General features: G+C 41.8%; 1 protein-coding gene across 2 annotated transcripts in view; it reads right to left on the reverse strand.

Annotated features, from left to right (window-relative positions):
• Nucleotides 1–2,554: 2,554 nt before the first annotated feature.
• EFNA5 (ephrin A5) overlaps nucleotides 2,555–21,768 on the reverse strand; it is a 270,948-nt gene continuing 251,734 nt past the window's right edge. The window contains exons 3-5 of one of the 2 annotated variants that reach the window (XM_026498492.4): nucleotides 12,712–12,777; nucleotides 12,233–12,313; nucleotides 2,555–7,053 (exon numbers count right to left, since the gene is read on the reverse strand). In XM_026498492.4, coding sequence (XP_026354277.1) covers nucleotides 6,932–7,053; nucleotides 12,233–12,313; nucleotides 12,712–12,777 — 269 coding nt within the window. In that variant the 3' untranslated portion in view covers nucleotides 2,555–6,931. The remainder of the gene's footprint in view (nucleotides 7,054–12,232; nucleotides 12,314–12,711; nucleotides 12,778–21,768) is intronic. The other variant, XM_026498493.4, reaches the window with a different exon arrangement.

The following is a 21,768-nucleotide window of genomic DNA, read 5'->3' on the forward strand; positions in this document are numbered from 1 at the left end:
TTTCTCTCCCCCCCCCCTCTCTTTTCTTTTTTTCTTTTCTTTTTTTCTCTCTCTCTCTTTTTCTCTCTTTTTTTTCTTTCTTTCTCTTTCTTTCAGCTTGTGCATTCATTTATCATCTGTGTAAAGAAAGAAACACAATTATTGCAAATTCCCTGCTCACAGGGTCTATCTGCAGTTACAACTCCATTTTAATAGGCACACAGAGGGGCACCTGGCTGGCTCATTTGGTAGAACATATGACTCTTGATTTGAGGGTTGTGAGTTTGAGACCCACAGTGGGCATAGAGCTTACTTTAAAAAAATTAAAAGAATAAAAAAAAAATAGGCACACGTATATATTTAACCACTGAATGATTGGACTTAACATAGCTGAATGTTTCAAACTACAAACTGATGGAGGATATTGGCCTGATTAGTTATTTATAATCATTTTTGAAAGCACTTCTTTTTCCAGAGGGACTATGTAAAAATCATAATGCTTTTCACAGCATTTTTGCCAGTGCTTTCCTAAAGAATGCTTCTGTTATCGGCAGAATATGAAAGCAGGCTTTGCAAACGATCTCTAAGAAAATGTTTTGCAAACAATTTCTAAGAGGCTATTACAACAATCAGTGAACAATCCATCAAAATCACCTCGAAAATTTTTATGATACCTACATTTTATACATTCCCATAGTAAGAGAGGTGATTCCAATAATTATCACTGAGATAAGAGATTCAAATAGGTGTGTTTTATTCACTCAAATTCACCCTATGATTTTTTATATCACACGTTCAATGACTCAAGTATTCTAAATACTTTGTTGCCTAACAAATAGTGTGGTTCCTGCAACACTGCTCATCGTCCCACTTCGGGTCCAGCCTGCTCTCCTGTTGGAGTGTGCAGCACTGTCTGCGGGGAGGCGTTCTCTTCCTCAGGGATTCATAGCCACCTTGAACTTGTGTTCGTCCCCAGTGTTGCGTGTTCTGCACTTCATCCCTGTCCTCTCAGCTGAGTGTTAGGTAGCCTACCCTTTCGCTGAGGTCCTAGACACCTCACAGTCTGGTGTAGTTACGGTCTCAGGTTCAGGAGAGCAGCAAGAGTATTGTTTAAGGCAGAATCTGAAATTGTCATCTTTTCATCACTTCCCCTCCTCCTTTAGGGCACTAAGATGATTTCTCTGGACTAGTATCTTCATAATTTGCTTCAGTGACACTCACATGTTGTCTTATGTTTTCTTATTCCCACAGTCACTTTTTAGCTACTACGAAAACTTACTCCTCGTGCTTCACCACTCTCTTAAAGCCCACAGTAGTTTTTAGCTCACCAAGTTTTTTTTGTTTTGTAAGTAGCTCCTAACCCCATTTTGACTATTTGTAGAGATGATTTACTTTCACTCTAAGCTTCTTAATCTTAAAATCCCAATCCCCTCTTACTTATGCATAATATAAATGTTTGAATTTTAGATTTCCTCTATAAATAGTTACTATGTTATGCTTACACATAATGTCTGCCTTCTGTAAACTTTGAAAGTACGGATTGTAAACATTAACTTCATTCTGCACAGCACTCAGCACAATGTCATGATCACTTAAATGCTTTTGATGATGAAGGTGAAGATGATAATGAGCACGTAATGCTGTTCTGGTTTGAAAGTATCACGTAGATAGTCCAGCACACCTTTTTCTTTTCTTTGTTTTTTAATATGAGTTGTTCCTCATTCTGTAAAGCTGTCATTCCTCATTAGCAAAAATAGGTTACAGTAAGTTATAATTAGTGTTTAGTGCCCTGTCAAATAATTAAGTATAATAGAAAGCTTTCAATGAGTTTAATGTTAACATGGTATAATTAAAGCCACGTCTTGAAATGCATTAGGTGTCTATTATGTCAGATATTTGATGCTTTCCCCCTCTACAGATTTTCGAATTATACTTATAGTAATGTCATCATCAAAGACAAAAACTCACATGACTCAGCTGCCAAATGGGCTTTGTGGCACCCAGCAAGGGCAATATTCAGAAAACCAAATCGCTTCAATGACTCTATTATTTAGTGATAGGGAAATAAAGTCCCAAAGATACTGTGTGACTTGCCCAAGGTTACACACTAGTAAGTTAAGTCTTCCTTGATAGTGAGTACTGAACTTCAGTGTTGTACTGAAGTGATGGTTACTACTGTCTTTATTTCTCTCTGAAATATGGGATGTTTGTTGGAAAAATGCTTATTTTGTCTTTGTCTGGATGGGGTGAAAAACTACACAAAGTGAAAGAACATAATTTTGTACGTAGCTCTTGGATTTAAGTGGTTTTAGGATGCAGGGCTTGCCATAGTGCCTGTTTTAAGGCTCAAATACAAAGACAGGGCTTGAATCTATTTTCTCATCAGAATAACTGGAATGTGCCTAGATACTGGGCCGTTTTCTAACCCTGCATTCTTTGAGCTTGTCTCGGGCCTTCTCTTGTATGTATCATATTATCTTCTCTATCCACAAAGATTTTGAAAAATCAGAGTGTAAATAGCCCCTGAAATAAAGGCGTCATTCAAGGAACAAAGAAGTAGAAGGAGGGCTCCAATTAAAATGATGAAAATCTTTAATTTTTATTTAGGTATACTTGTACGGACACGTGTATATACAAATACAGATTGTATGGGTTGGTTTGTGTGTGGGTTTTTTTTTTTTTTTACATTTTTTTTTTAACGTTTCTATAATGTCAGCATTTCAAAACAGCACTCGATGAGTAAGTGCAAAGGAACTGCAAAGCAGGGCAGTACAAGCACGGGACCACACGGAGCTGGACTTCACACCCAGACGCACACACAATGAGTGGCTTCAATGGGGTGTCAAGAGTAGCATGGAAAGCGGATTTTGACTCATGGGTAACCTCCAATATGCCAGCATCTATTAAACTGTACAGACAATGGGAGCAAGCCCATTGTAGGGAGATTTGTCTTACATCCGAGCAGCTCTTGGGCAAATGCATGGGAAAAACTCAGTGATGCCAAACCAGAGACAGACCTGCCCCTTCACGGTTCTGAGGGAAGATAAAACGTGGGAGGAAGGCAAGAGACAAAAAATAAAATAAAAAACATAAGAAATAAAAGGTAGGGAAACGGGGGTGTTGGTGGAGGTGGTTTTCAAAAGAAAAACGACTGACCACAGCTCTGAGAGCAATGAATGGAGGGGAGTTTAAATGGTTTAATTAATTTTGGGTAAACTACTAAAAATGGCTGCTGCCGTTGCTAAGGCACCAGAGAAAAACAAAGTCCCTGAAAATCCACAGGTACTGTGCAACTCTTCCTTTCACAATGGCAGAGGGAAACAGCCCCCATTTAACCTTCCTAAATGGACTGGCTTGAAACCTTTCCCCTGCTTGGGCCACGCATGATACTGGCAACTCTTCCTGAGGAAAAAATGAAACCGTCTATGAAAACCACCACAAACAGAAAAACAAACCAAAGTACAGAATTCTGTTACCAAATTCCCTAAACCTTCTTAAACCAACATGCCGGGGGAGAAAAAACACCACAGGGCTCCAGCATCAGACCTTGAAAACATTGCGGATAAAATATGGATCAAAAAAATCATGTTGTTCCAGGTCCCAAGATGGTGGAGTCTTACGACTGGGAGGGCGATGACCGCACATGAGTCCTGTATGGAGCAGTGTCTCAGCCATTTGTGACTCTTCTCAGCTAAGTATACAGTGGATGTTTCAAAGCCTCAATGCATGTTTTGTATCCTGAAAGACTGTTGTTCTCACTTACAAAAGACATAAGAATCAAATTAATACTTTATTATCAAACACTATATACAACAGAGGTCGCTAATAATACAGAATTTAAAGAACGCAGGTTTTTTTTTTTTTTTTAATGTTTTACTTTTTCTTTCCTCTGCCACCCAAGAAAGTACAGTACAAAACAATAGTCTAAACTAACACGAACTGTTACCTGGTCCTATTAAAGGATACACGGTATCCACTAAACAGACAGATCCTTATTTCCCTGCTTCATGTTGCAAAGCCCTTGGCAACCAGGGGCAAAGGTCGCTGGGGTTTGACTTACTGGGGCTGAGAGGCAGCTAAGGCTGCCCTTCAGACTTTTGAGTTTTGTTTTGTTTTTTTTCTTTTTAAATTAAAAGCTGCTACAAAATTGCATTGACATCCTCCTAAGCCCCCAGAGGGTTGTAACACCACCATAAAAGGCCACCAGCACTTTCTGGACAAGATGAAAACTGTCTGATACCAATCATTTTCTTGGAAACTCCACGGCAAGCATTACCTACAATTATATCACTTAAAGGTAGAGAAGCACACTGTCTACTGGTGTGGGTAGTCTTGCTTTTTTTTTTTTTTTTTTTAACTTAATTTGTAGTGGCATAATGAAGTAAAGGGGTCTAATTTCACTGTGAAAAATGAAAGACAGTGGTGGAGAGGGCCATGAGTAATTATTTTATCATTTGTCAGAGACAAATGCTAGCAAAACCACAGAAGTCACCATTGGTAAAATGAAATCGGCACTGCTAATGTAGTTATGACTAACTGGAGTCATTGCAGGATCGTTTGATTTCCTTGTGGTTCTAGACATGCAGTATTATTTTGGTTCTATCCATTTTAGCAGGTGTCCTCCCCCCACCCCCACGCAGATCCCACTGGACCAACAAGCCTGTACCTATTAATAAAAAGAAGTGTTACTGGATATTACTGAGAGTACTGAGCATATAAAGAGTTAAAGGAAAAAAGAATCCAATGCTGTGAACTTTGGTGGCTGCCTTCTGTGACAAGACTCTGCCACTCCAGAGAAGCTCCTGATGTCTGGGGGAGCAGGACTGATCGTGTCTGTGAGGCCGGCAACCCCACTCCTGTGGTTCCATGTGTGAAGAGACCCAGCAGTGACATCCATTCCAAGTGGATCAGGTAAGCCCAGATTACATTTCAGCATGTGTACAACTCTCCAGCGTGCAAGTACCTTTACAGCTGCCTTTCATTCACACATTTTTCTAATTCGGAACTACTCAAATTCGTAGCAAATTCCCATTCATGAAGTCTGTCCATAATATGACCCCTCTCTTTTTTCATATAGGCATTAAAAAAAAAAAACCAAATATATCTATTTTTAAAAAAGCCTTATTTTGCTGGAATGCTTCCAATTTTTCATATATTACATAATCATTGCATTTATTTTTCGTTCTGTTCTGAAAGGCATAGTTCCTATTGACATGTCGTGCAATAGTAAAAAGGCTAGAGTTCTTTTCCATTGGTCTGACACTTTTCCCTGTCTCAGCTTTTGGACTTCAAAATTTGTGACAGCCTCACCAGTAGTAACCCCCCCCCCCCAGGCTTGTATTTCCTGGTAATCAACTGGAAATGGCCCTTGTTGGCCATGGTAAGATTCCTCAAACAGGGTCATCTTGCATTTATTCTCCTTCTGCCCCACCCCCACAATGAAACAAGATAGCCCCCTATATTTCTAAATGTATCAAGGGATACCACTTTTTTTCTCACAAGTTTAAATAGGACAAGCATATATACTCACTCTCAGCATAAAGTATATCTAAATAATGTATTTTCTATTCTAGTGGATTTTTAAAAAAATATTTTGTTAAAGTCTTTGGGACTCCATCTTGTTTATCTCCCACAGATAAACACATGTTCCCCCTACGCTTCAGGCTGTGTCAGAAAGGGAAAGAATATAAAAATCAACACTTGAATTTTTTATTCCAAACTTTGGAATTTTTATTCCAAATTTCCCTTTAGCCCTCCCAAGTAGTGCTGACTGACTCTCCTGGTGACAGGGGTGTGTGTCTGAGCCCCTGCAGTTGTGGAGTGTGGAGCAAAACGTGGGTACTAGGGTGGGAGTCAGGGGAAAGGCCACAGCACACTGGCGCTCCAGCAAAGCCAAATCACATCTCCTCTGGCCACTGACCTCCTTTCCTTGGTACATACTGTCCCCCAGAGGAGTATCCAAAGCTATTCCATTATACACTCATCAACCCTGGCTTGTCAGCCTTGGGGAAGGTCACTTTATTCATAAAAATGCCTCTTTGAGTTTCTTTAAAAAAAAAAAAAAAATTGTAGCACCATGGTGATCTGTATTCCAAGGGAAAAAAAAATCTGGTGTGCATTGCCCAGTCACCAAAAAAATTAGAGGCACTCACATGTACACACCCCCACCAAACCTAGTTTTCTCTGTTTTCACCCTTGCTCTGTGCTAGCTAGCATTCCCGCACCCGACCGGCTTTCTGGAAAAAAAGGCTTCTTTCGTGGAGCACAAGTTTTGCTGTCAAGAGTGCTTTAAGACAGTTATCGTAAAAAATAACCCCAAAAAACAAAACCAAAAGAAAAACCCAGAAAACAAAAACAAAAAACCAGTGTCTCAACCTTTTAGAAGCCTGTTCATTTATATACTCCTAGAGGAAAGGGTGTAATATTATATCTAGTCTTAATACCTCCCCTCTGGACTCGACACGGTGACATGATGCCCTGCACGATCATCTTACAGTCCTGAATGAGAAGCATAAATATTGTACGGGAGAGCGAAACCCTCCCGGGCCTTGCCGCCACTAGCCGCATCGGCCGCTATTCTTCCTTGTCCATACACCGCTGTCACAGTACGCTAACGGGGGCGGGCTCTTAGAGGAGAGTGCCCAGGCGCTGACGACCACTGGTGTCGCTATGACAATTTGGCGTTTTCATCTGGAGTCCATTTAATTTGGAAGGGATGAGAGAAGTCAAGGGCAAGGGCTGGGGGCGGGGGTCGGGCAGGGGAGCAGCAACTACTTTAGCCCCTCCTGGCCCCAAGTTGTTGCTTAGAATTCAGGCTGAAAGAAAGAAAACAAAAATCTGACATCTGCCAAAAAACCAATAACCAGTCCCTTCTTAGGATGAGCAGTTAGGTGGATCTCTGGTGTTCCAAGACCCTGATGCTTTCTGTGACAGGTGACGGGAGGAGACTGTGCTATAACGTCAAAAGCATCGCCAGGAGGAACAGTAGGATTGCCAAAAGGCGGCTGGGTATCCTTGGTGTTTGTGCCGCGTTCTCACCGCGGGATGGCTCGGCTGACTCATGTACGGTGTCATCTGTTCAAATAGAAAGCACACATTCCAATGAGATTTCACATCCTTAATAACTCTCTTGCAGCAGCCTGCTGTTAACAGACCTCGCCACCCTCTGCAAAGTAGGGTAATGAACCTTGTGCCACCATTGACTTTCATGTCTGCATAATCACTCATTATTTACAGCAAACAAAGGAGCAGCAGAGAAAATTGGACTTTTTCAGCAGTATTACTTTCCTTAAAAACTGAGGGGGGAAAATTGTACACATACTGTAACCTTTGGTATGCGAACTACTTTGGGTTGCTAGCAAACACACCTTGCACAAAGCCGAGAGATCTGAATGTACCTTTTCAACCCAAGATGCCGTGGAGAAGCAAAGGACATGTTGGGGGGGATGTAGTTACATTGGCATGTTAGTGGTTGGTCAGAACGGGCTTCCCATTTTCCTCTTTTCACCTGTTTCATAGGATTAGTGTTGAATGCCTAGTGGGTGGTTACCTACGTGAATTTTCAAGTAAGAAAAATTAAATGCCAAAATTGCATTTTATTTATTTTTTGCCAGAACCGCATTTTCAAGTAACTATACGTAATGCCCACTAGACCTCAATGAGTGGTGCCCACTAGTTGCCTACAACTGGGAATCAGTGATGGTGCTGCTTCCATTACAAACCCTGTATCTCCAAGGATGGAATTACTTGAACTTGACTGTTTTTATTTTTATCAGGCTGAAGCTTGGCACATAAATTATCGGTTTGGATGCAAATTTTCCTCTAAATAAAATGGATTAAGTGAGGTAAGCTGCTTTTGTTTCGCTACAAAGTGCTTTACCGGGCTGCCTCTGACTTTGGATAGCCTTCCTGATCTGCAGGGTTACCAGGCTTAACTTTGAGACAGGAACTCTAGAGCAGCAAGTAGTACCCAAAGACGGATTGGAGGCTTGCCTATGAGCCGTGCTTTGCTCGAGTGTTGCCTGTCTTCTTCCTTCCTCCTGGCTTACCTTGTGCTGAAATTTCAGACTACCTGTCCTTGGGGCCCAGGGTGGGGTTCAGTGATAGATTTTTATCTCAGCATCAGGAGACCTTCCTGTAAAAGCTCAGAGACTGTCATCTTGTATTCACTCAACGGTCAGTCAGAGAGTGGAAACAAGGGAGACGCTAGTGATGTTTCTCAATTTTGTAGACCTCAAAGGGTAATCCCCAAGTATCCCTGCATGACCCACTTAGAACCCTTTAATGGACCATTGAGTTCAAACTCATTTATATCTTCACAGGACATGTCACAATAAGGATGCTTTCTTTTTCACTATGTTAGCGTCACACTCGCTATTCTTTGTCCGAAAGTGACCACTTCTCAGGCGCACGGGCTGGCCTCTGCTTCAGATACGCGCAGGCAGGCTGTTCCTGTTCATCACACCCACTCCCAATATGAGCTAAACAATCTGTCTGCTCCGTGTTCAGGCTTCTGCCCTGGTGTGCTCTTCTCATTTGAGCCCGTCCCCATGTGAAAAGCTTCTGCGTTCCCGTCTGATTTGCTCCCCTCCCCTGGACCTGAGCAAACCTGCATGGGGTCGCGACTGGCTTAAAAGACTAGAGAAGGTTAGGAAGCAAGAATGCGGAGTTAAATGGATGCAGAGGGAGAACTATAAAGCCCCCCATGGTGCCAACTACTTGTGGATGCTTCTCTCTGTTCTTCTTCAGCCTGGCAAATGTATTCAATCCGTAGTTAACAGAAATTCAACATAAATGCCCTGAATAGCCCTGAAATTAAAATCCAAATCACCTTAAGAGCATCAATATGTTGTCAGTCAGAATAATAGAGTGCTCTGGGTTTAATCTGCAAAAACCATAAACCCCGAGGCTTCCAGATTTCATTTTGAAATACCATTTATATTTATACACCTGAAATTACATCAGCTCTTGGGTTCTTCTCTATCTTATTTTTACTACCAAATTACCCAATCCTCTTCCTTGTAAAGTCTGGATGTGTACTGATAAAAGGTACTCCCGTCATAAGTTGGTACTCAGCGTGAACTAGAGGGAGAGCTGCCCTCCCTGTCCTTCCAGGATGCTCAGCAGATGCCAGCCATTGCTCCAGGCAGCATAAGACAGGGTGAATGACCTTGCAGGACGCGGAGAGGAGGAACGCTTTTGTTTTTCATACAAGTGAAGTATGAGGTTACATGTACTTTTTAGTCTTCTAATCATGGATGACTTTTGGAAGTAACCCTCTTCTAAGCAACTGACCGGTAAGTATCATTTTGCCCTCAAAGGGGAAAATCTGTCCCATTAGGGCCACACAGTTCTTCTCTGCTCTCTGTAACATGCTGGTCCCGGCTCAGGATTCTACAAAGCATCCTTTGATTCTAACAGGGCCTCAATGTTGGAAGATTCTATGGCCCCTGAGAAGCAAAATGAGAAACTGGCTGTCATTTGGGTAAATCTGAGCCGTTTCTGAATTCTAAGGAAGAATTCATAAGCAAAATCTCTCCCAGTGGAAATTACATCTAACCATCAGAGACTTCCTAACACTCATGATGGTAAATGTGGCTTGAAGGAAGAAAATATTCCTCCTCAGAAACTAAATCAAGTCTTGCCTCCTGCCTCCAGGATTCCACAGTCTGAGGGTTTCAATGGTTAACTGAGAGAACACTAGCAATATTTTGGAGCATATTATGTGGCATATGACTGCCCTGAGATCATCCTGTATCCCTGATGATAGGAAACTGGCAGGCAGAGTGTGCAAGCAAACAAAAAAGGCAAATACATTCCAAAGACAGGTGAGTTAGTACATATTGCCGAGAACATGCAGTGGAATCCTTTCAGGCTTTCTGGATTCATAAAGTCTAGGTCTGTACTCAACCATGCACCACAGTGGTGTAAAGCCACACGTCTGACTGAATTTTGTAAGGAATAAGACGAAGTACTCAAATTTATTACTGCATTCCTATAGCCAGGGATGGTAGCTCAAACTTGTCTCACAAGGTTTTTTTAGTGTAGATGCTCACAAGAAAGCCCTTAAATCCAGCCTTGACCGACTGGAGGAGCCTGCACGTCCACTCTCCAACACACACACCACCTCCTATCAGACGTTTGCAAACTTCCATCAGTTCTGTGTGTATAGGTTTGGGAGCCATCAAGGATTTTAAATGCTCAGGGAAAAAAAGCCTATTTCCCCAAAGACGATGACACATGCTCACATATGAATGCATCCTAATATCTTGCATTTTATCATTAGTTGAATTCAAAGGTAATTTTCCTAGTGTCAGAACAGTCCTCAGTGGGTCTCTTGATGACCGAGAAAAACATGCAATCTTGTTTCTAAACAGCCTCTTGCTTTCTTGATAGGCAATGGAATACACCTGGAAAAAAGACTGGAAAGATCTGCCTACATTCTACCACACCTGGCATCAAAAAATCGTAATTCAGGATAACTTACTTACGTTTACAACTTGCCTAACTCTGTCATTCTACACATGACTTAACATTTCCAATAGAGTAAAGTTCTCTTTATGAAGATCTATGTGTCTACTGATGGTAAGAGAATCCTCCTTTTCTACTCACGTTGGAAGGGAAGTTGAGAAATTTGAATATTAGACCTAGATCTGTCTCTAACTAGTGATGTGGCCTGGGCAAGTCTCAGTTATCAAGGGGAAGTGTAGACTCTGGGGTCCTTAGAAGAGAGCCCATCTAACTCAAAGATCCTAGGATGGGCCAAGTCCTCAAGCTTGGGCGGAGTCTGGTACCTTGAAAAGCCCCAGTACTGCTTCCAGATTTCCAGGACACAATTAAAATATCTCCATGTCAGCACTCAATCCTTGCAACTTTCTAAAGCAGCTAACTGATCCCTGGGCAGCCAGGAAGGCCTCTCAGAGCTTTATTGTACACACTTCCCATTTGTGCTGGGGTCAGATGCCTGCCTTAGAAAAACAAGAATGCTTGGGGAAAAAAAACTAACTCTTCGTGAAAGCTATTTTATGTCCCGAGGCACTGCATTTACTCAGGGTAAGTAAGTTTCCCTAAAGCTCACTGACTATGTCCTAGTAACAATACTCAAAAGATAAAGTGGACTTCACAACCCTTTAATTTCTAGGGCCATAAAAAAAAAAAGTGCTGCTACAAATAGATGAAAAAAAAAATCTGTTCGTATAAGATGGGGGGAGTGCTCACATCTTTCTGTGAAGAAGAAATCATTTTAATTCCATTAAGCTTTGAGATGGTCGCGGGAGTTGGGTCAGGAAACCAGTCAAGATCTAAAGCAGGTAGGGCAAAGAGAGGAAACCAGAGCAAGGTAGGTATACAGCGGCATCAAGGCACAGTCCTCAGGGCACAGTGGACAGAGAGCTCCTATCCCTCAGAATCAGTCTCGTTGACTTTATAACCAAATGGATAGGATCCAGGACCACCTCACCCACAGTACACTACAGTGTAAATGTTTCGATAAGTGCTTGTGTGGGTTTTATGTTTCTTCAGTGACAGGAAAGTTTGGGTGTGTGGAACATAGCAGTAGAAAAACAAATTTCTCCTTAATACTTAGTTTGCCTCAGCAGTCAAGGATCGCATTTGGCTGGACAGACCACTGATTCATTTGTGGGAGTAACAAGTGTGTGAATTTGTGGGGTTAGGCAACATGATTTTACTTCTCCAGACCAACTGCTAATGATATATCAATAGCACAAATAATATCTGAAATGTAATAAAGCCTTTAGAGCAGTTCAATGATGCATGTGACTTGCCAGAGAAAATTAAATATGTTGAATTAGCTGCTATTTTGTGCAATAGTCTTAATTACTTTTATCCATAAATTTGGACATAATGTAAACTTTTTTTAAAGCATATACGATAGAATTTTTTTCTGTCTTCTCTGAAAACAGATCCATTAATAGTCACAGTGATTCACCAGCATGCTCGGAGGATATGGTAAAAAGTAGTGAGATTTTAGCATTCTGATGGGGCTTCTATATTAGGATACTGCATTATATCAAACCCATGTCCAAAAAAGAAAGGTCATATTTTATCTAACATGCATTAGACAAAGATACTGGAGGAATGAGGTAGAATATAAAAGTAATATTAGCATCGCTAGCAATGAGCAAAAGCAGAGCAACTATAACATGCAAACATGCGGAGGAGAAGAAAGGAAAAAAAGTACGGAAGCACCAGAGAGAGATGCATTTGTTAAAGGAGAGTCTCTAAGCATACTAACCTGCTGGTTCTAATGAATTTTCTACTTTGTCGTTAACATCGAAAACACGATCATGAACACCTATAGTTTTCATACAGCTATCTATAACAAAAATAGAGATAACAGCCAAATATGTTAGTGAAGACACCCTTCAACTCCCATTTCTTTTTTTTTCTTTCTCTCTATTGTCTCCTTTAATTTATGTAGAGATTGTTTTACAATCAGTGGCATGTATCCAAATGCCAATATTGTTCCCATTTGCTGTGCACGTACAACAGTCTAAGAAACAACAAGTTAGCAACTGCTGTGTACTTCAAAATAAAAGCATCATGAAGAATGATGAGAAAAAATATGATGAAAACTAAAACATGGATGCTGATATACAAAACAGGTACCACACAGGATTTAACAGTAAAAAAAAGTTGTACCGCGTGAACCAGAACACACGATAAAGCATGCGCAGTGAAGCCACCCTCTGAAGCTCATTCTAGTCAACTTACTTGTTGGTCTCACAAAGACTTTGAGCTTGAGACAGGACCTTCTGCCATTATCTGGGATTGCAGAGGCTGTGGACGAGACAAAAAGAAAACAAGGAGAGAGCGACAACAGATTATTCTTCATTTTCAAATGCAAATGCTCTACAAGACATTCTTTCCCTGAACAACAGGAGCACTCTCTAATTTTTCCCAGAAGTTAAGACAAAAACACTTTTCAGGCTGATAGAGACCGCTAGAAATAAGGCTACTTTTCTAGCCCGGGCTTTTCTTTTCAATACAGTGAAGACTCATGCAAGAATGTTGGTATAATCTACAGAAAAATACTTGGTATTTTTATTTCAAAGGCTCTTCCATTTAACTTGATCTGTTATCAATTTTCTCCAAAATAAGAAGATAATGCTTGAGCCCTCTGGGCCATCAGAGAGCTACTCCCCGTCTCCTGCAGGAAGAGGGGCCCAAGGTGAAAGTGCTGGCAAAAACCAGTAACAAATAGTTACAAGGCCAACTTAAACATGACCTATTTTTGCGGGGAAAGCAAAGCTTTGTCTGTCCTGAAAGCCTGTCTGTCAGTGCTTTGCAGGTAATTCAATTAGAACTTGGCTCTGCATTCTCTGTGACTACACCGAGCCCAGCAACTTCCATCATGCTACTATAAGTACAATATGCTATTGAGAAATCACTACGGTGCAATGGTACATTTATTTTTAAAAAGTTTGCCACAGAGAAGGATGGAAGTAATAAAGTGGGCTTACCAAAACATGACAACATGTTTCAAGTTATAATTCATTTGAGGGAGAAACTTTCTTCCCCTCTTCAAGATAATAAGACTGTAAACTTTCTCTGTGTTGGAAAGATTATCTCCCCTTAGTGCACACACAGTAATGTCAAAGGGATTTCCAAGGGCGGTAAGACCCTTAACGATCTCATCCATTTACTAATGCATTCTAGAAATGACAAAAATGATAGAAAGGAGTGCCACATACTTTCCTCCCTGTGTGTTTGCTTCAAGTGGTTTTTTTTTCAGAAAATGCAGATGACAACAATAAAAACTCACATGGCTTACAGTGAGTTTGGTGAGCCCCACGGTGACAAAGACAGGACCCGTGTTTGGTACGCTTTCTCTCTCCTTTGTTTTTATCTTTTATTATTCCTCATGGGAGCTCAGGCAACGAAAATGCTTCTTAGGTGAGGGGATTCAAGATGCAAACTCCAAACCAATTTTACATGACTCTCCTCTGGTAACTCCAGGATCCCTGTGCTGGGGAACTTCTAAATTCACCACCTAAAAGCAAGCAAGCTGTAAAGGACCCTTAGTGTCCCTATTCAACACCTGTTGAAACCTCTTAATTCTAAGACTAAAGTATACAGAAAAGAGGTTTCTGTCCCTCCCCCTTTTCCCTCTGACAAGCAGTTAAGAAGTGCTAACAGCTGGCTTTGCTGTAGGCTTTCATTAAATCAAAGTTGGGAAAAACTCCCTCTACTGACATTTACAGTAACTAGTGTGTTATTTAGGGCACAATATTTGCACTCTGTGGTTTGATCCAGGAAATGGTGTCCTTCCTGTGGACCCCCACTGCAAATGTGCATGTCACAAACACAGTACACATAGGTGACTCCAATTCATTAGAAAAACCACGGCTCTTGAGATAGTTTGTCTCATTATTCACGAGAGGTGGTGTGAAGGAGTGACACGTGGATGTTTACACCGCCAGTCTATGGATTTTTGAGCTGAGATGAACTCACTAGGAGCCTGAGCCTCGTGCGTGAACTTGATTTGCCACCTGCAAGAATGGACTGGTACCAAAGATACCGCAAAATACAATAGGCTCATGGCAGCATCAAGTGTTTGTTTTAGTGGGGGAACTTCTTGGGAGTTTGTACCGGCCTTTCAGATTTGTATGTAGCAGAAATCCTGTAAATCCAGGACATCAAAATCATTGTAGGGCACACCGGAATAACCAAACCACAGCAAATGATAAGCTATCTGGGAAGAACTGCGGAGAGTTCTCTCACCAGCTCTGAGAGATGGACATTGAGCCTTAGTACAAGGCTGACTTACATCCTTCTGTAAATTAAGATCATAAAATACAAACATACATAAATATATAATCTACTTAAATAAAATAAAATAACCTCTCTTCCCTAACTTCTCCATGACTTCCTCCTCTCCCATCACCAGAAAAGCTGTAACAATAACGTGATTGACACTTTCTACTGTTTGACTATTATACTCTAATCCTTAGAAAAACTCATGAACAGAAACTAAAAACATATAATGTGAGCACACAATGCAGATGACATTAAATCAGTTAACTCCACAACCTCTGGGCTGAGCTCATGAAATCAGTTCTTAACCCTTAGAGCTAACCTGAGAGGGTAGGCCAGGCCAGGTCAGTATCACTCGGGTTCCTCATTTACCACACGGAGAAACAAAAATCAAACCAAAAAGCATAAAAACGTTTTATGCAGGATTTTAAAAAGTAAGACTCTGGCTTTATTGCACATTATGTTCCAGGTTTCTTAACCCCAGAGCCCCTGGATGACAAATGTCGGATGCCTTTACACTATGAACAAAACGCTTAGGATTATTTATAATAGTCGAAGATATAAGGTAATCTTAAAAGTGCTTCACCAGAGTCACAAGTAAACAAAAAGCAGTGGCTGAGTGTGAGGAACACCAAACAACAGGGGAACTGACAAATGTAACAGTCACACAAGCGAAGTTACAAAGAAAATCCTCTCAGGATCAATTATGAGCAAAAAAAAAAAGAGCTGCAGATGGACACGAGGGAGTAGAAAGTGAAAATGTGCCTGGCTTGTCTCAGGAGTGTAGGTAATACTCATCCCTATAATTCTAGAGCCACACCAGTTTATAATGACCAACACGATCTTAGCTAAAACAAATCTTATTACTTCTTATGCTACTTGCCTTAGAAAATTAATAGGAAGTTTTGAGAACTGGTCATAATTACTAACTGCTTCATCTATCCATTCAAAGAGCTTTAAAATCCCTACTGTGCGCCAGCTCCCCTGTTAGGTCCTAGGGGTACAAAGCTGTGTCAGACACCCGGTCTCTGTCCTTGTGCCATGCTTATTCCAGCTGGGGACACGACCGTGAAGCACACGAGGGATCGCTGTGATAACTGAGGTCTGCGTGGACTTGGCTTGGTCCAGGAGGGCGAGGGTGTCCCAGACGTGTCGCTCAGAGGGAATTTTCTCGAGGCTTCACAGAGCCTACAGAAGCCAATCAGTAGCAACTGGGACAAAAGAATGAGAGCATTTCCTCCCTAAGTTCCCACATTGGAACTTCAGAAAGCAAAAAGAAGAGTTAACCTGCAACAGGTGAAGAAAACCTAGACTTGAACTCTCTATAAATATGCATGGATTTTCTAGCAGAATTTGTCAAATTAAAATGTGAAATGCAACTCCTGTCTTAACCATTTGTCTCATAATCCAAATCCATATCCCTTTATTCAGTTTACTGCTGAAAATGTACATTTGGAGTCCGGAAAGCTGGAAGTAGGGGCATGGGACCATTAACACAAGTACAACCTCCCATTCCATGATCTTAATAGCAACTTTATAAATCAAACCACAGGGTCCCTTCCCCCTAATGATCCGCAAAGTACCAATCAAAACCTTACAACACATAATGAAATATAATCTGAGGGCCCGCTGGTCTCTGTGTTTAGAGTATCGTGCTCATAAGGCCACGAGGGCTGCTCTGTTCCATGACCTCAGACAGGCGCCCTTATTCTAGCCATTCCTGAACACCTGCTTCCTTGGTCTCCTGGGGCTCAGGTAAGCTCAGCTGAGCACTTATCAGCCAATTGATACATAAAGGGGACCACATTCAATGCCCCCCACATCAGTACTTCCACACGCTGTATTTAGATTTGTAAATATACACAATAGTCACATCACAGTTCACTACAGACTCATCAGCTGGACGTGGCAAGAATATAATGGCATTGTGCTTTTGGTAGGTAGCTTCTGACCCGGCTCTGACTACCCTCACTTGCGAGTGGGCTGGACCTAGTGTTTTGCTTCTAATGAATAGAATACAGCCACTGTGACAAGATGTCGTTTCTGTGATTATGTCGCAAAAGACTGGGACTTCTTTCTTGCCAGTGCTCCCTCTCTTGCTGTCTCTCTTGCTCATGAAGCAAGGTGCTGTAGTGTAAGAATCTCAGTGGGGAGGGCTAGTGGCAAGGAACTGAGAGCGACTTCCAGCCAAGAGTGTGCAAGGACCTGAACTGGCTAACAGTCTGGTGAGTCAGCTAGAAAGTGAATCCTTCTCAGCTCAGCCTTTAAAGGACTGTCACCTTGTGAGAGACTCCAGAGGACCCAGCTACGCTACCCCTGGATCCCTGACCCACAGGCACTGTGAATACTAAATGTCTTAACCCCATATTTGGGGGTAATTTGTAATTCAACAACTAAGTGATACAATGCCGTATAAAACCACCTCCGTGCCAACAGAGGCTTCCCGCGGACTTGAGGGAGACCTAGAAACTAAGGCACTGGGGCATCCTCTCGGGAGGACGGCCAGGCCCTGGTTCCCACGGGGCAGCTCCTTTCTTGTTCTGCTGCCCTGTCTACACAACTGGATCCCTTGCCAGTTTACTTTTCAAGCTACTGTTCTAAGTCCACGGAAAATAGGCCTTGAAGAGAAGTAATTATAAACTGCTGTTGAAGAAATACTACAAGATGTATCTATTTGTTTTCACTCCAGCAGTTGAAAACGGTTTTTCGTTTTCCCTCCCATGCCACTTAGTTTGTTTTTGCTAATGCAGCCAACCTGTGCTGTTCTGTGCGATTATCACGATGTCTCACTCCAACTCCAAATTGCTGGGTGAACCAAAGTGAGCTTTGATAGAAAATGTGAACTTAAATGATAAGACAATGCCCTTCCTCAAACAGGAGGAAGAGAATGGAAAGGTGAGCTTTAAAACATGTGAAATAAAAGGACTGTAATGATAAGTTAAAGCCTCCCTCCGTATTGAAAAAGCTTGTATCAATTATCTTACACACAGGCTATTACATGAAATACAAACATTTTGAGATTTCAAGCAACTCAAAAGTAGTCAAGGCAACAAACGTCCTTCTTCATGAAGAACCAGAAGCTTAGCAGGTGGGATGATACCCTTGTATTTTTTCCCCCACATTTTTAAGCCCAATACTGTACTCGTTTGTTAACCTCAACATCTCTGCCGAACCTTATTCATCCCCAAATCTTCATTCCAAAAGCCAAAATCCTCCTTTACTGTATCCCTTGCCAGTCTGGATACTCCAAGAAGTTTTATTTTTAAGAATAGCCACTTTCTTCTTCCTTTTAAAGAAATGAGTGTGTGTGGGAGCATTAAAAATGCAGTTTTCCATTATGTTTGCCACAGGCAATATTTCTCAATTTGTGCAAGTCAAAAGAAAAGATAGGCTATTAGCTGTTAGCACAGCCTAGTCTTTTCTCTGTAGGTTTTCATGTAGTTTAACACACAACACAGATATATGCAAATTAGGCGACGGCAGATTTAAGCATTAATATTCCTTTCACAATAAAGGCACAAGAAGTAAAGCCCATTTAAAGAAACGGTACTACGAAAATGTCTTCTAGAACATAAGGAATCAAAATCCATGTTGTACATGTGGGTGGAGGGCAGGGAACAGAAGAAGTTGTGGGTATAGGATAGAGATTAACCAAAGCCATATGGACTTCTTGGAAAATGGTTACCAGACCTACAGAAAAAAGTCTTAAACGTTAGGCCTCTTGTTAGGAAAGAATATCCCAGCAACAATTTGCAACTGGTTATCTGCCCTTTCTTAAAAAGCAGCACACCACCTAATTCTCATATTAAGAACAAAAGGACCAGTTAGGATGGACTACATCTCACCATTCTACCTTTTGATGTTTAAAACCCACATGTTTGAATAACCTGCTCTTGGCCCCAGGTTTCTGAAACGTCTGTCCTCACAGCGACTCCGGGAGCAGCTGCGGGTGCCCACACATTTGCTCTTTCCCAGCCAGCCGTGTCTCCAGACGGAAATCACCGTGAGGTTAAGGTCAAAGCCCCAGAGGGAACACTTGGAAAAGAGGTTACCCAGTAAAGGTAGGAGCCTCGAGGAAACTTAAAATACCATGTAAATATTAGATTCTTTGATTGGGCTCCGTGGATTTTCTTTAAAAAAACAAAACAAAACAAAACAAAACACCAAAAGCTAGGAAAGGAAGAGGGGTGTTTCCCGCTGTATAATAGGCTCATGTGCTCCGTGAGCTAAAACTTGGGTTTCAACACCAGGGAACTGTAACAGGGACAAATAATTAGAGTAAAGTTCAGGGAGAGGGAAGTAAAATTAGTTCCAGCTGTGCAGCCTCAGACAAAAGAGAAAAATAGGAGGTACCACCCATCACACCCCTTGCTCCCCCTCTGCCGGCTCTCTACCCCCTCAGGCAAAATTCTCACTGCAAATGCTAACTTCAGTATTATTTAAATTCCAGGAGCTAAGCCTCCGTAGATCAATTATTTTTTCTTGGCAACCTCAAATAAATGGCTGAGGACAAGTTTCTTTCCACTGATTTCTAGGAAAACAAATAGGACATTATCCTGCTTTTGTACACATTTATTTAAAGTGTGGGCAAACTCTTCCTTGCTTTTTAAAGCTCAGGGACAACAAACTTGTTCCCACTGCTTATCCAAGAGCGTATGATTTGTCCCTTATATTTCAGTATCTATTAAGGCACGACCAAAAAATAACCTGGGTTATTTTTAACCCAGAGAATGCTTTTAAAAATATCCTCCATATAAGAAACATTTCTAATTCTTTTTAAGAAAAAATTATGTCAGCCTAAATTTATCTCCTGCCATGATGTGACCGGAAAAATCCACTACACATAGGCACAAAAAACAAGATAATATTTAGATAGCATTTTAATTGTTAACTATATTTCCTTGTGTTTAGGGTTTTGTTAAGTTCCTTATTGGATATTTTACATTTAAAAAAATCAATAAACAGTTAGGAAAAGTAAGCTTCCTATTAAAAAACGGTGTTAAAACTATTTTCTGAGATCTGGACTTGCCTGAGGCCACACTATTGAAATGACTGTCCCAGGTCATTGAGGTCAAGTAGTTCCTTCTCCCTTGTTTGTGGTGATTTTGGTGAATTTTGCAGCCTGCAGATGATGCAGGCTCATTCACTTACAAAAACCCTTCCTCAGCCAGAAGCCACATAATAAAGGTAATAAAAAACCAAAAACTCAGACAAAGGGTAGAACTCCTAGAAGCCCAGAGAGGAGCTATTTATACTATTCCTTCTCCACAGGCTCCTTGTGCCTCCTCTGTGATCTGTTACTAGGGTTTCCGCCACCTGGTAAGCAAGGACAGCCACAGGTCCCATTACTCATTTATACAGTATTCACAGCAACAGTGTTATCCTATTAGCACTAAACGTAGCAAGACAGTAAATTACTAATAAGTCATCAAGTTAATACAATTCAAAGAAGCTCCTGGATGAAAGCTATTATTTCTTTGAAACTTTCATAACCACTATCATCCTTATCTTCCCTAGTGAGGGGCCTTGGAAGGGACATGGTTTAGTGGTTTGAGTACATGCATAATAATGATCTGAATTTTCTGCCTGGTTCGCCTACTCTGACGTCTGTGGTGTCTTTCAGTCAGCTGCTAAACCCACCTGGGCCTCTCTTTCCCTACGAAAAAAAAAAAAATTAAGTCTGACCTACTTTAGAGGGGCAGCGGACTGTTATACTGCACTTGGAAACGCAGGTGACAGATCCCTTTAGATCTAGAATATCCGTTCACTCGTCTCCGCATTGTCGGCATGAGCTCCGTACTGCTCCCTCTGCACGGCTCCCCCTTAGCAAGGACCCCGGTTCTGAGCACACAATTGCAGGAAGGGGAGGGACCAGGTTGCGGATAGTGGTGGTGAAGTTCTTCACCACAAGGAAACCCTGGGGGACGAGTGCGACCTTTTATTTGTAGCCTAAATTAGAAAAACTGGATTTTACTACAGCTTTGCAGTGGACGTGGCGGGTGAAGGGGTTTGTGTGGTGGTGAGAGTTCAGAGAATTAGAAAGGGCACTGGAGGACCTGTTCCTTTTGAAAATCACGCTAAGGTTCTGTGGGTTCTCTTCTCAGTCCACGTTGAGTGAGACGGTGCTGTTACAGTAGAGGGACGCCGACCCAAGATGAGGGTGTCGCTCCGCGGAACAGCAAGCAGCGGGGCCGGGAGCGGGCGAAGCCCGGCGCCGACTGAGAGCAGCCCTGAGGCGAGGCCGGCCCACAGCAGGCCGGGGATAGTGTGCGGCTGCGAAGGGTGCCCGGGCCTGTCTCCAGTATTCTTTTGCATCATATTTGGGTAAATATCTATTTACACATATCAGTGATTTGTTTTTCTTAGCCAGTAGGCCACATTCTCCCAATGTCTGCTATTTCTGGAGCTAAGATTAAATATCTGGGCAGGGTATTCATTTGGGTAGCAGGCCCCATGGAACCCTACAGGCCTGAAGAAATTCATGTTCCCTCTTTAGAAAGCTAAATTTGGGGCCCCTGGGTGGCTCAGTCAGTTAAGCACCTGCGTTGGCTCAGATCATGATCCCGGGGTGCTGGGATCAAGGCCCAAATGTAGGGCTCCCTGCTCAGGGGGGAGCTTGCTTCTCCCTCTCCTTCTGCCCCTCGTCCCCCCACTAGTGCTCTTTCATGTGCGCTCTAATAAGTAAAATCTTAAAAAAAAAAAAAAAAAAAAGGGCAAGCAAGCTGAATTCTACCAAAGAGGAAGCCTTTTAGGTACCAGGACTGTACATTTCATTTCACACCAAAAATGCTTTCCTTGATGAAGGATTTAATTTTGACCGAGTGAATAAAATCAAAGCTAATGGATAGGGAGGGACTAAATTCTAGTTTGCTCTAGTTGTCTCTAAGTAACAGGACCGTTTCCAGGAAAATTACTGGCTGTGCATTGCAGGGCGGCACCGTGCACAACAGCAGAACAGGCCCCGTCTTTCAGAAATCTGCCCCAACTTTGATTTCCTTCTTTAACTCTCCCACT

The sequence above is a fragment of the Ursus arctos genome, unplaced genomic scaffold, assembly GCF_023065955.2.
Source record: "Ursus arctos isolate Adak ecotype North America unplaced genomic scaffold, UrsArc2.0 scaffold_5, whole genome shotgun sequence".
Taxonomy (NCBI): domain Eukaryota; kingdom Metazoa; phylum Chordata; class Mammalia; order Carnivora; family Ursidae; genus Ursus; species Ursus arctos.